The sequence below is a fragment of the Myotis davidii genome, unplaced genomic scaffold (assembly GCF_000327345.1).
Source record: "Myotis davidii unplaced genomic scaffold, ASM32734v1 scaffold753, whole genome shotgun sequence".
Classification (NCBI taxonomy): domain Eukaryota; kingdom Metazoa; phylum Chordata; class Mammalia; order Chiroptera; family Vespertilionidae; genus Myotis; species Myotis davidii.
Genome location: NW_006286231.1, coordinates 1,582,038 through 1,596,657, shown reverse-complemented (window position 1 = coordinate 1,596,657; position 14,620 = coordinate 1,582,038). Strand labels below are relative to the sequence as shown.

Below are 14,620 nucleotides of genomic sequence, written 5' to 3'. Positions count from 1 at the left end.
AAATATATTACATATATGAGGAGGTACATAAGTGCCCAAATGAAAGCAGCCAAGTACACAAGTGTAGAAGAAAATGTCAGAGTTGAAGGGAGAAAAATGAAATTTGTGCAAAGTACCAGTGAGGTTTCCAATATACCTGAGGGAATTGTAACCGTGGTGACTGATCAAAGACTTATAGCAAAAGAGAGAAATGGGGTCCATAAGTCATCTTAAGGGAACTTAAGAATTTTGTAAGAAAGTTGGCCAGCATAGTCACGGTTCTTGAGATAATAGTAACTGGTAAATTAATATACTTGGCATTTTTAGCACTTTTTCTTCAGAAAGGCATTTAGAAACACAAGTCACAAAAATATTACTGCTTGTTTTTAATTCCTCATGCAAGAAAATGCATAAAAGTTGAAGTTTAGGGATAAAAATAGTCGAAGTTCAATATACTTATGGAATATCAAATACCCACACGTGTTTCCTGGAAGTTTTGATTTCTTCTGGAACTTCATCTGGTATCAGGAAGAACCAGGCCATATCTTATATTTAATCTTCAGATTTTCCTGACAGTTTTAGGGCATCATAATTAATGTTTACTCTACCTACAAAGAGAACCTTGTAATTAAAAAAAAATTAGTCTTAATAAGTGCCCCCACCCAAATGTTTCATGAGCCTCTCTACCCCATAATGCAAATCTTGAAAAGGGTTCCCTCTAAGGTGAGTTTGAGTAGAAGTTCATGAGTTTGAATCAGAAGACTGCCTGATAACAGTTGGGTTTTTTGCACCCTACCCTGCTTCCTAGCTGGTTGGTGGGATCAGAGCAGACTCCTAGATCACCTGGCTATAGCAGCATTCTGAGTCAGGGCCTTCTCTGGGCAATCATGAGAGCAATTTTTCTCCACCAGTAGTTCCTTGGATTACTAATAATTCCAGCCTTTAGAAAAGCCTTAGTGTATTTCTTAGTTGTAAGTTGATATCAGGATGAACAAGTCATCAACCTTGGACATCTGTTTTTAAGTTACAAATAATAATATAGTTGCAGAGCATTGGCGATATTATGTGGATCACAATTTGCAATGCTGTTGATTAGAAAAAGGGAGAGCCCGACCTGTGTGGCTTAGTGGTTGAGCATCGACCTAGGAACCAGGAGGTCACGGTTTGATTCCTGGTCAGGGCACATGCCTGGGTTGCAGGCTTGATCACTAGCAGGGAGCATGCAGGAGACAGCCAATCAATGATTCTTTCTCATCACTGATGTTTCATCTCTCTCTCCCTTTCCCTTCCTTTCTGAAAGCAATAAAAAATATATTTTAAAAAATTTAAAAAAGGGGGGAAATTATTTGGACTGTAACATTAAAGAGTTGCAGAAAATGATGGTCCTAAAGATAGAGCTGTATTATGTTGTCTCTGAGTAAATCCCCTGGAGTCTTCTGAGAAAACAGATTTGTCAAGAAGACCAACCTCCTGGAAAGGAACTTGCCTAAGACAAGGCATGACTTGCCATGCCCTTTTTAACATTTAGAATTTAAACTATCACAAGCGTACATTTATTTTTAAAATATTAAAACTTTCATTTTTTTTCTTCATTGTTAATGATTACCATTTCAGAATAATGATACCAAGATGAGAATCATAGAAGTAGAAAATGCTAATACTGAGCGATAGCTTGGTGATCATCAAGTTGAATCCTTTCATTGTAGTGTTGAGAAAACCATGGCCTAGTGAGGCAAGGCACCTCCCCTAAAGATACACAGCAGGTTAACCACTGAGCCTGGATTAGAACCAGACTCTGAGGACCAGCTATTGCTCTTTCCACTAGGATTGTGCTAATACTACAGCCACTACATGTGGCAATTTAAATTTAAATTAATTAAAATGTGATATGTTTTCTCGGGCTGCTTTTGAACTACAACAGCAGAGTTGAGTAGCTAATGACAGAGATCTTCTGACCCATGAAACCTGAGATATTTACTGCCTGCCCCTTTACAGGAAAAGTTTACTGATCCCTGGTCTAGAAGAAGGCTCTAGAAGTTTTGTTTTTGTTTTCTTATTAAACTTGTCTAAAACAGAAATAGCAGTTTTTAACTATCAGATTGCAAAGATTAAAAAGTTGTTATATAGAGTATTTGCAAGGGAGTTCATGTTAATGTGAACTTCTAATCAACATATTTTTAATATTTGTTAAAAATATTCACAAGCCCAATACCCTACAGAAATCCCTATATATGTGCAAAGACACACACACACACACACACACACACACACAAATATATTTTTGCAGATTAGAATCTCCAAATAGAGATGCTGAGATGCAATTTACAGTATGAGGCACTTTTTGGGATTCGGTGCCTGTGGGAGGGAGAACCAGGCAGAAAGAAGAGTCTGACTGTGAGGCCCTTGAGTGTCTGTGACCTGGCAGATGGGTCCTGCGTTGGCCTAGCCATTCACACTTTGATGAGTCGCTGGATGTGGCCACCACTCTTGAGTGAGGCAGCAAACGGTGCAGCAGGTGACAACTGGAGGCTGTCTGCCAATGTTTGGGGCAACATGTTCTAGGTCCACCACTAAGACCATGGCGCCATGACTTGTAGAAGACTGCAAACAACAAATGAAACGCTCTCAGCAAAGAACCTACTAAGTCAATTGGGTTACACCTCCTCATGGGATAGTAAGCTTTTTATATAAAGTAAATTATTTTAAGAGGCTTAAAAGATCTCTAACCTGCATTATTAAGTAAAAAAGGCAAGATGTAGATTATTATGCATATATGTCCTCATTTATATTTAAAAAGGACTATATGTAGACTTTAATATCCTAGAAAATTTTAGAATGGAGATGCGATCTCCAGGCTGTCCAATAAGAGGATAGGACATTTTCTTTTCTATCCTAAGACATCCTCTCCATTGTCTTGTTTAAATGACCACCTTTTTATTTAAACTTTATAAAAATAAAACCTAACTAATAAAATACATAAAATATTGATATTTATGTACAATGACATATATGTACTAAGCAAGTATCCTTGTAAGATATTGACTTCCACTGGGGTTTTTTGTTTGTTTGCTTTTACTTTCTAGCACCTCTACAAACAAGCATGGGAGGCTGACAAGACCAAAGTCCACATCATGCCCGATATCCCCCAGATTATATTGGCAAAGGCAAATGCCATTAACATGAGCGATGTAAGTACCATTACCCCTGTTGTTATCATTCTTTCCTGCCTATTTGAAGCAGTAAAAAATGAATTAGCTAATCAATATGACTTCATTATAAGAGTAAATGTTTTGAAAGTAAGAGTGGGGATCCAAAAATGAGAATCTTTCTCTGTCTTGCTTTGCAAACTGTTGGAGTTGAACCGTGGATGGAACTCGGGCCCAGCAGTTGAAATTTGAAGGGCAGGTCCATTTTGTTTTAGGGGCAGGTCCTCCTTCTCAAACTAAGATACTTGGCAAGAAGAAAAGCACTTGTGGGCCAGGAGAAGAGAAAAAGGAAGTGAAAATCCTAGGGCTTCATTCTTAGAATCCATCCACCAAGCTTTTGAGATGGTTCTAAAGAAGGGGTCTGGGGAGAGTTAAATGGAAAAGGAAGATGCATGTTTTGAAGAATTTGGGCAAGCCTCATAAAAAGAAATGTACAACACTTAATGTCAGAAAAAGCAGAGGTGATTTATTTCACTTCCTTTCTCATCCTAACCATAGTTGCTAGGAAATCCTCTAATTCTGCCAGGTTTTATTTTTTTTTTCTTTCCTTTGTTTGAATTACATAGGGATTTGAAATTGCTGTCTTCTTTTTGGGTTGTAGAGTCAAGACAATTATATAAATAAAAATATCAACTGCAAAACAATGAAATTTTTTTACTGTAAGAATGTGGCTGTTTTGTAGTCATCCCTGGACTCTTTTTTGATAAAATGCATCAGTAAGAATCTACTGGGCTTTCACATTTTTTTTCTATCTAAACTTTTTATTCCTATTTGATTTATTATTTTTATTATTTTTTTCTTTATTGATTAAGGTATTACATGTGTGTCCTTATCCCCCCACACCCCCACTCACATTTTTAAAAAGCATATTTATAACTTCATAGAGATGGAGAACTTTTACTTTTTCTGGTAATTTCTTTTTTCTTTTTTCTTTCTGGTAGGTTCTTAAAGATACGTATGAGCTTATAATTGATTTTTTTCCAAACACAATTATGTTATTTGTGAGAACATGTAGCCATTGATCCACCAGGGAAACATTCTGTTCAAAAATAAAAACAATTCTAGATTAGTTTTTAAAAATAAATCTAGGCTTACCTATTTGTAAGAAAACTATTCCCTGGCCTCTCTTTACAGAAACTCTACAAACTTTCCATGGAAGAGTCTAAAAAGAAAGGCTATGATCTCAGGACTGATGCCATTTCTATCAAAGCTGCCAAGGCCTCAAGAGATATTGCAAGTGATGTGAGTCTGAAGGAGAGCAGTCCCCTGGCTTGGGGGTCCTAATCTACCAGAATAGTAACAGCTCAGTTCTGGAGAAACTTAGTGCTAGAGTATGGGGCGTCGGGGGGTGCCTGCTAACAAGAGCCTCATTCTATCCTGTGGATGCCTCTTAGCTCTGCGCTTTTGTTTTCTCTGGTATTTCTGGGGCGGGGGGGGGAGGGGGGAGGCGAGAATCCCTAGTCACCAAGGCTATGGCCTGTAGAAATCCAAAGACTTCTACTGTTCTTGCCTCTTAGGATCTGTCTTCCTAACAGGATGTCTCATGAAGTGCTGTGCTGGGGATGCTGATGACAACTGATTGTTAAATAATCGGGAATTGTGCAAACCGGTTATTAAACTGTTGGTAGCTTGACATCAGCCACAGTGGGAGTATTTACATCACAGAAATTGACAAAGATGACAATTTAGGGTTTTTCCCCCCAGGGAGCTGGTGTACCCGCACACCACTGCCATAATATAAGCTTTGTGAAACTCAGTTCTTTCACTTGCGTGTTTGTCCAAGAAATCCACTCATAGTGAGTGCTGAATGATTTGGGGGTAGTGAGAGAAGCACATTTCAGAGCAGTCTTTCCTTTGCCACCCCCCAGTTATACTTTGTCTTTCCTCTATCGCTGTTCTCCGCCTCTCCTGTCCTCTCATTTGCTATAATCTCTTATGAACTGTAGGCCTCTTTAACACTAACAGCAGACTATGTGTGGAAGTCAGTATGGTGTATCATCATAAAATCTGGCTTCTAATCCTTAGTGACCTGATAAGTCCCTCACCTCTGGCTCTCAGCTTACTTATCTTAAAAAGGGGCAATAACTTTGCTATCTATCTGGTAAGGTAGGGTTGTATCTAGTTATACAAATAAATGTGGAAAATGTGTTTTGTGAACTGTAGAATTCTATACAAGTATTACTTGTTATGAAGTACAGAATGCTGACCCTTGAATGATTTGAATTGCTCTGAATAAGTTTTCCAATTTTCTTCACAGTATAAATATAAACATAACTATGAAAAGGAGAGGGGGAAAATGGTTGGTTTCCGCAGTCTTGAGGACGATCCCAAGTTAGTCCATTCCATGCAAGTGGCTAAGATGCAGTCTGATCGGGAGTACAAGAAAAACTATGAGAAGACGAAGACCAGCTACCACACCCCTCCCAACATGCTCAGTGTCACGGCCGCCAAGGATGCCCAAGCCAACATCTCCAACACCAACTATAAGCACCTGATTCACAAGTACATCCTCCTTCCAGATGCCATGAACATCCAGCTGAGCAAGAATATGAATCACATACAGAGTGACGTAAGGCTCTCTCCTTTCTGGGCGATGGGTTGCTAGCATGGGGAGGGCTCACAGTCTTCTCTGCCACACTCTGTGTCTAAATTGGTAAGGTAAAGTAGATTTGCCTCTTGTCTTTATAGAATGAATATAAGCAGGACTACAACGAATGGTACAAAGGGCTTGGCTGGAGTCCAGCCGGTTCCCTAGAAGTGGAGAAGGCCAAGAAAGCAACTGAATATGCCAGTGATCAGAAATACCGCCAGCACCCTAGCACTTTCCAGTTTAAGAAGCTGACTGACTCCATGGACATGGTTCTTGCCAAGCAGAATGCGCTTACCATGAACAAGGTAGACGAAACAGCCGTCCTTCCGTACAGTCCCGAGTGAGGCGGAGCTAGCAGCCTCTGGTTCTTGTTTGGGGTGTTTGATTCTGGTTCACCACTCCTGGGCCGTGCACAGTTCCAGAGCACACCCCTACACCATTTTCTCCTGCTGCCTACCCGTATTTTTATTTCTCCTGCCCTTCTAATTAAGTTAGAAATTATTTTTTAAATTATTATATCTTAAGTATTTTTTATTTATCATAGAAGAAAACATTTAAAAGGTTCTGTTTTAAAATCTGAGTTTGGTTTCGGTGTCTTCTCTGAATTATATGCTACTTTAGTTATAAATTAATTTAATTTAATTCAAATTATGTGCATCCTAATATTCTGCATTTTTTTTCTTTCTGGTTTGTTCTAAAAGTTATTCCAATTTCAAATGCTTTTTTTTTGTTTTAACTTCCCAGCAATTATACACTGTTGATTGGGACAAAGATAAAACCAAGATTCATGTGATGCCTGATACACCGGATATTTTACAAGCCAAGCAGAATCAAACAATATACAGTCAGGTAAAGTTTATAAAAATTGGGCTCAAAATTAATAAAACTTATTAAGTGATATAATGGTAAATAACTGATGTAAATAAATGCTAAAGCCTTGGAAATAAATGACACAAACTGGCTAGCCTAGGGATGTTGCAAAATGTGGATAAAAGCAAAAGCTTCAGTTATGATTGTATGTTCCATGGAGGCAAATGCTGTACCTGTTTTGTTTTTCTCAGTACTTATTGTGTTTGGCAGAGAGTAGGAAATCAGTAAATAATTATTGAAAGAAAATATTATATCAAACAGAACTGGTGTGAGTTTTGGTTTTGCCATTTATAATTTGTATAATAGTGAATCTAAACCAGCCATGGGCAAACTACGGCCCGCGGGCCAGATCCGGCCCGTTTGAAATGAATAAAAATAAATTAAAAAAAGACCGTACCCTTTTATGTAATGATGTTTACTTTGAATTTATATTAGTTCACACAAACACTCCATCCATGCTTTTGTTCCGGCCCTCCGGTTGAGTTTAAGAACTCATTGTGGCCCTTGAGTCAAAAAGTTTGCCCACCCCTGATCTAAACCTTAGTTTCCTCATCCCTAAAATTGGGACCATAAAAGTGCCTATGACGTTGAATTGCTGTGAGGGCCCAGTGAAAAATTTCACGTAAGGCTCTCAGCACAGTGCCTGGTACATAGTACTGGATGGCTTTCAGCTGTTTTTATTATTATCCAGTTTTCACACACATGCTTCCATTCAATGAATTTGACTCAGAAAGGTTAACTCATTAATTGCACCTTACAAAAGACATTTCATCATCTATTAGCTTTATTAGATAATCAATATTTTGTCACCTGACTTTTTGTTATCAATTATTTTAACATCTGTGTTCAAAATATGAGTACATAGCATGGGAAAGTTACAGGATATATCTGATCTATGCCCAATGAGTGAACAGAAAAGGCCATACTCACTTATACCTGGGGAAGAGGGGTATCTCAGAGCCCCAAAACTGAAGCCAGACCATCTGATGGTTAGTCGGTGCCCTATTAAACAGCTCGTTTTGTTTTTATCCCTATCTTTAGAGAGGAAGTAGATGATGTTAGGTTCACCCAGATCTCTGTTTATTCTCTAGGTAAATTTCAGGAATCTGTTGGGGTTTTAATATACACTGAATATTAAATAATCTCTTTAATTTTCAGAAACTCTATAAACTTGGATGGGAAGAAGCTCTGAAGAAAGGCTATGACCTCCCAGTTGATGCAATTTCAGTACAGCTGGCCAAAGCTTCAAGAGACATTGCTAGTGATGTAAGTCCTACTCTGACTTCTATAAGGATGTATTTTTATCGTTAATGCCTCATTTTGTTAATCCCAAGAATTAATCACACAAAAATCAGAGGACATTGGCTGTAGAGAATAAATTACCAGAATTTCATAGGGAAGCACAACCTCTTAATCAAAACCTTTAAAATCAGACAAAAGAAGAAATAGGTTTGGAGAGAAAGACTTTCTAAAGACAGACGCTAACAATAAATTCTAAAAATATAAGAGAAGATTCTCCCTAATCCAATTAATCTGTGGCACTCCAGGAGTGTTGGAAAACTAATTAGATAATGTATTATTACCTAATTTCTGGCTTGAAAGTCAATACCTAAATAAAATGAATCAATGTGGTGATGAAACTAGAGCAATAATGGCAATAATGATGATTGTATGTCCCCCGGAATATAAACTCATTTTCATTTACTGTTATGTGCTCCCCATAAAGTAAAGATAGCTTAGGAACTGAAGAAATGCATTAATAATTTTCTAACAATGCAACATTTGGTAGTACCTGTTTTCTTTCCATGTGAACCTATGGTTAGAAACTTTTGAAATCTTATCCCAAAATTAAATTAACTATAAGTGAACTTTCCCACCATTGTAGAGATTATATCTCTTTTTGGTTTCAAATGGTTTTTGTATCTTTAAAATTTAAGAAAATTAAAGCTATTTTTATAAATACTTAATAAATTAAAATCATAGAATTTAGAGTTCGAAGATAACTTAAGGTTATTTAATCCAATCTACCTACTCAATGCTTTACCTTCTCTCCATCTCTAACACGTGGCTATCCCGTCTGTGAATACTTACAGAATATAAGGATTTTTGTGTCCATTTCCTTGTTGGATCATCTGGAATTGTTATTATATGTTATCTTACATGGAATTTAACTATGTTACCCATCAGCTCTAGTTCTGTGTTTAGAAACACCACAAAGTATCTTATTTCCTCTTTTACCTGATATCTCTTCAAACATTTGAAGTTTCTTACTTATTTATTCTCCTTTGATTTTATAATTCCTTCAATCTCCTGATCATTCTACTTGTGATTTACTCTGTGGGGTTTTTTTTGGGGGGGGGGGGGGTTGAGGTTTTTTTTTTCAAAACCCCTCTCAAATTAGAGTGCTTAAACCTTGGTGTTGTCTTCCTGTTACAGGAGGTCAGGCAAGAGTAAATGAGCTCCTGACTTGCCTTCGTGTCTCTACGGAATCTGTGATGCTACTTTTTTTTATAAGCATTTTGTCAGATTGCCCACATAGAGCTTATAGTCAACTTGACCTCCCGAGCATTTTTAATATACATAACCATGAAGCTGGGTGTCAAAAGAGAGTGGAATCTACTTCCATGAGGTGTAATATGTGCTCAGCATCTAATATTATGAAAATGCTACTACTACTATCTCTATTATCATTGTTGTTATCGTCATCTGGTATTAATGCGATTTTCCCAATTGAATCTAAATACTGGATTTCACTTTTACTTTCTGAAATTCATGTAGTTCGTTTTGATCCACGTTGGCAATATGTTGAGATCATGTAGAATTGTAGAATTTTTTTCAAATCTAACATATGTAGCTGTTTTTAGCCATATGTGCATTAAGAAATCAATCCTGAACAGGACAAATTTATATGACAACCATATGGCGAGTCACTAAAAATCCTGGTGCTTAATTAATCTACACCATTAGGCCATTCATCAAGTCATGAATCTTCTGAAATTTTGCCATTCAGCCCAATCTTTCCCATTATTCCATAAGAATATCATAAGTGCTTTATCAAACACTGCCTTAAAGTCAGCATACACTGCATGCATGTAAGCATAACCAATGGACATAAGACACTGTGGGGTAGGGGAAGGCCAGGGGATTGTCAAGGGTGGGGGGGAAAAGGAGACATATGTAATACTCTTTGTAATACTTTAAGCAATAAAACAATTTAAAACAATAAAAATAAAGTCAGCATACACAATGTATTGGAATTAATTTCTCGCTGCAACCTCTCTGGATATTCAATTACATTACATTTCTGTGAAAGTCTCTGCTTAAGGTTTTACATTTCTTACTACGTTAACATAGACACACTTTCTCTCATTTCAGTTTTCAAAAACAAACATACAACCAAAGCGAACTGAATTTAACCTCTGTTTATGTAACTAAAATAACTGTTTCCTCTGATTTCAGTTTAAATATAAACAAGGCTACCGCAAGCAACTCGGCCACCATATTGGATTCCGGAGTCTGCAAGATGATCCAAAGCTTGTGCTGTCCATGAACGTGGCCAAAATGCAGAGTGACAGGGAGTACAAGAAGGACTTTGAGAAGTGGAAGACCAAGTACACCAGCCCAGTGGACATGCTGGGGGTGGTCCTGGCCAAGAAGTGCCAGGCCTTGGTCAGCGATGTGGACTACAAGAACTACCTGCACCAGTGGACGTGCCTGCCCGACCAGAACGATGTTATCCAAGCTAAAAAAGTTTATGAAATACAGAGTGAGGTCAGCTTCTATTAAATCTGATCGTTTATATATGACTTCCTGTCTCATAGGAGAGGCCATTAGTTGCAGAGAGACAGAAACTAGAAAGAGGAATTATTGAATATCCAAAACAGATCTGTTTGTGAATGCATAGACTCTCTTGAGTCAAGAGCCCTGAGGAGGATGGGATTTTGAGCCTTGCTTTGTTTTTTCACAGAATGTGTATAAGTCTGACCTCGAGTGGCTGAGAGGCATAGGATGGAGTCCCCTGGGTTCTTTGGAGGCGGAAAAGAACAAGCGTGCCTCAGAAATCATCAGTGAGAAGAAGTATCGCCAGCCTGCAGACAAAAACAAGTTCACCAGCATTACTGATGCCATGGATGTGGTTCTGGCAAAGACCAATGCCAAAAATAGGAGTGATGTGAGTATAATTCTTTGGAAACAAATGAAATAACTTATAGTGCCTGATACTTGGTAGGTGTTCAATATAACAGCAGCACATCACACAGATAGCACAACACGGCATAATGTTTTATATTTAGTTGCTTCATTTGAATTATCAACTACCCCACACTAGATCGTGTAAAAATGGGTATCAATTTTTGTGCCCCAAAGCTTGTTTGTTCATTTGTTCAAAGTGTAATGAGAAACTATAAAACATACTCTTTTTTTGAAAGTTGAGTGCATTGAAACCCCAATGCACTCAACTTTAAAAAAAAAAGTATGCTGTTATTGAGGTATAGTCTATAAAAGAGAGATAGCCTCAGTACCTTGCACCACAGATACAATGAAAATGTTGTAAAGAGTTTATTTTCTTCCCAATAATTATTATGCATTTTGTTTAGCTAAAACATACATAAACATTTATATATAAATGTGTATCCCATCTTTAACTTCCTTCTCCAGCACTGACACCAGTAGCTGGCACATACTAGGTGCTCAATAAATATTTAGTGAATAAATAAAGGAAAGATAGCATATAGAGTAATTCTAAAGTATAACCCTGAAAATTATGTTAAGTTGAATAATGTGCACTGAGATTCTGGAACTTGTAAGAAAGTTTAAATTAATACATAATAATAATTATTTGGGTCTTAGAAGAATCTAAATATATATAATATGCTATATGTTTTACATATGTCAGACATATTAGTTTTCACAGCGCCCCTCTTCCTATTCTACCTACCTCTCACAGATTTCTTGAAATTTTGGTATCCAAAATTTACAGTAAATGCTGACATATCAGCTTTATCATGAATGTTCAAGCTTTTTTTATGATAGAAATTTGAATCCAACTAGCTAGCTCATAAAGCAACAAAGTTATGGAAAATATTTCCCCTTTTGAGTCCAAGTTTCTTTTTTCTCCATGAAGCAGGCCTGTGTACAAAGCTCTGAGCTAATAAGGTGGCCAAGAGAAAAACCCTGGGTCATGAAATTTATCAACATCAATGCCTCAGGACAGACCTGTCAACAGTGCGCCCTGGTTACAGACATGCTGAGCGATTACTCCCCTCAGGTCTCAGGAGAGGAGCCCTGAGGTTCTGGAGCCTGCTGTCTCTCCTTTTGAATAGACCAATACATCTCCCTCAAAATAAACAAATATTAGCATTTTCTCTGTTTCCATGGAGTAAAAGTGACACATGCCATTAAACATCTGGCCCGACTTAATGGTTCTCAACCAGGAACAATTTTGTCACACAGGGGCATTTGGCAACACCTAGAGACCTTTTGGGTTGTGACAATTTGAGGGTGGCATGCTACTGGCATCTAGTGGATAGAAGACAGATATGCTGCCAGCATCTCAGAATGTATGGGACAGCCCCTTCCCGGACGCACCCCTACAAAGAATCATCCAGGATATAGCTAATAGCGCAGGTTGAGAAACTCGGATCTTAATCAGAAAGGTTAGCGCAGAACCAGGAAAAATGTATATGGAAATTCACAGGCTTGCTTGGTTTTTGCCCTTAAGGTCTTAATTACCTTCTCTGGGTTATATGGACTGGAGTAAGCATGGTCAGGAAGGAGAAAAGTGCCAACCCCACACACTCCATACTGCGTGCCTCAAAGGGAAATACATAAGTCCAAGAAACCAATGATACTTTCAAAATTTTTTATATTGAAATAATTTCTAGCATACAGAAAAGTTGCAAAAATAGCACAAATAATTTTACAAATGCTTTTTTTTCTCTCTTTCTCCTCTTTCTTTCATCTTCACAATGCCACTCTATCCCTAAATACTTCATTGTGTGTTTCCTGAAAACAAGAACATTCGAAAGAACATAACCACAGTGCAATGATCAAAATCAGGAAATTAATGTTGAAACAATGACAGTCTACAGAATTTATTCACTTTTACCACTAATGTTCTTTAGACAAAATTTTAAAAAATTTCTGATCCAGTATCCAATCAAAGATCACACATTGAATTCACTTGTCATGTCTTTAGTCTTCTTGAACCTGGACTCGTTTCTCACTATTTCTTTGTTTTGCAAGTCCTTGACATCTGAGAAGACCACAGGCCAGTTTATTTTATAGACTCACTCTTAATTTGGGTTTGTATGGTGTTTCTTCATGATATGATTAGATTCAAGTTTTGTATTTTTACAGGATAACACATGTTGTATCCTCCTCCATACATTATACTAGGAGATACATGGCATCAATTTGTCCCTTTACTGATATTTTAACTTTGATCACTTGTTTAAAATAGTGTCTCCAAGTTTCTCCACTGTCATTACTATTTTATACTTTGTCATTTATGAGAATGTAGAAAGACTCTCTGACAAGGTTAACTTCCTAGTTTTAGCAAATCAGTGAGATTTTTGTTTGGATCCCTTTATCTTCTGTGAAGAAAGACAAAGAGAATGGCTCTGGGATGTACAAGGATTTTTGATAAGTTTTCATACGAAATCTTTTTGGGAATCCTAACCCCCCCCTCAAATAATTATGTGGTATGACTGTAAATAATAAACCACAGAGGAAATGAGGCTCCCTAATTTCTAGACATACTGGGACTACCAGTATGTCATCCTTTCAGAAAGCAAGGGCAGTCTCCCAATGAGGGAGACTTTTACAGTCTAACAGATGGGGAATTGCTGCTCCATTTGATGATCTGGGCAAAGGCTCCCATTACTTGGGTTGACTTCTTATAGGCAGGGTTATCTGTAACTTGGAAAAGGTAATCCATAATCTCTCTTTTGAAAGGCAATTATGTCCCAGATAAATCAAGAAATACTGGAGCTGTTTTTTGCGTATGCTATCTGCTTATGCTCTCAGTCATAAGGCTTAATTCAGATGAATTCAGTAATCCTGTTTGAAGTTAACTATGTCATTCACTAATCTAACAACTCTTATTTCTCATTTTAGAGACTTTATAGAGAAGCCTGGGACAAGGACAAGACTCAAGTCCACATCATGCCAGATACACCTGACATTATGCTGGCTAAAGCAAACTTAATCAACACAAGTGATGTGAGTTTCCAATTCAGCATGTGTTTTAAGAAAGTTCATTTTAATTGGTTCTAAGGCAGTACATTTATTTGAAAGTTCTATGGAATGCCTGTATTATTTTCATTAAGGAACTACATGTGACTTATATTCCACATTTAGGGGTTTTAGCTTGAACATCAACATAATTGGCACTCCCTATCTCAGGCAGAGGGGGGATGTGTGCTGGCTGTTCCTTGTAGTCCATCATTACATATATCGTCATAATGTAAGGGTTTATATCACTCTCCCCCACATAGATAGGAGCTCCTTGGGGGCAGAGACAATTACTATTGGATCTGCAGTGCTTTACTAGTAAAGTGCCTGACACACACAAAATTCAATGGAATTTCAAATGAGTGAGCATAAAAAAAACTCATGCAGGACCATTTCATTTTTATTTTTATTGTCAACATAGCATAACCTCCTGAAGTTGTTAGACATAAAAATTAAATATGTTAAAGACAAATTCTAAACTCTAATAGAAAGACTTTAATATGAAGCAATGTACAGTATTAAAGAAATGCCACAAAGAGAAAACTATCCTATATAATAAAACCCTAATATGCAAATCGACCAAATGGTGGAACAGACCAAGATGGCGGCATAGGTTAACGCCGGAGTTTGCCGCCTCGAACAACCATTTCAAAAGTGAAACTAAAAGACGGAAGGGACATCACCCAGACCCACAGGAACGCTGGCTGAGTGGAAGTCCTACAACTAGGAGGAAAGAGTAACG

At 37.5% G+C, this 14,620-nt stretch overlaps 1 protein-coding gene across 1 annotated transcript in view; it reads left to right on the top strand.

Annotated features, from left to right (window-relative positions):
- The window catches only part of NEB (nebulin), a 198,617-nt gene that overhangs the window by 62,059 nt on the left and 121,938 nt on the right, over positions 1 to 14,620 (top strand). Inside the window, 9 exon segments of the mRNA XM_015559803.1 lie at positions 3,063 to 3,167; positions 4,320 to 4,427; positions 5,443 to 5,754; positions 5,874 to 6,080; positions 6,520 to 6,624; positions 7,804 to 7,911; positions 10,105 to 10,416; positions 10,613 to 10,816; positions 13,762 to 13,866. Of these exon segments, the coding sequence (XP_015415289.1) occupies positions 3,063 to 3,167; positions 4,320 to 4,427; positions 5,443 to 5,754; positions 5,874 to 6,080; positions 6,520 to 6,624; positions 7,804 to 7,911; positions 10,105 to 10,416; positions 10,613 to 10,816; positions 13,762 to 13,866 (1,566 nt within the window).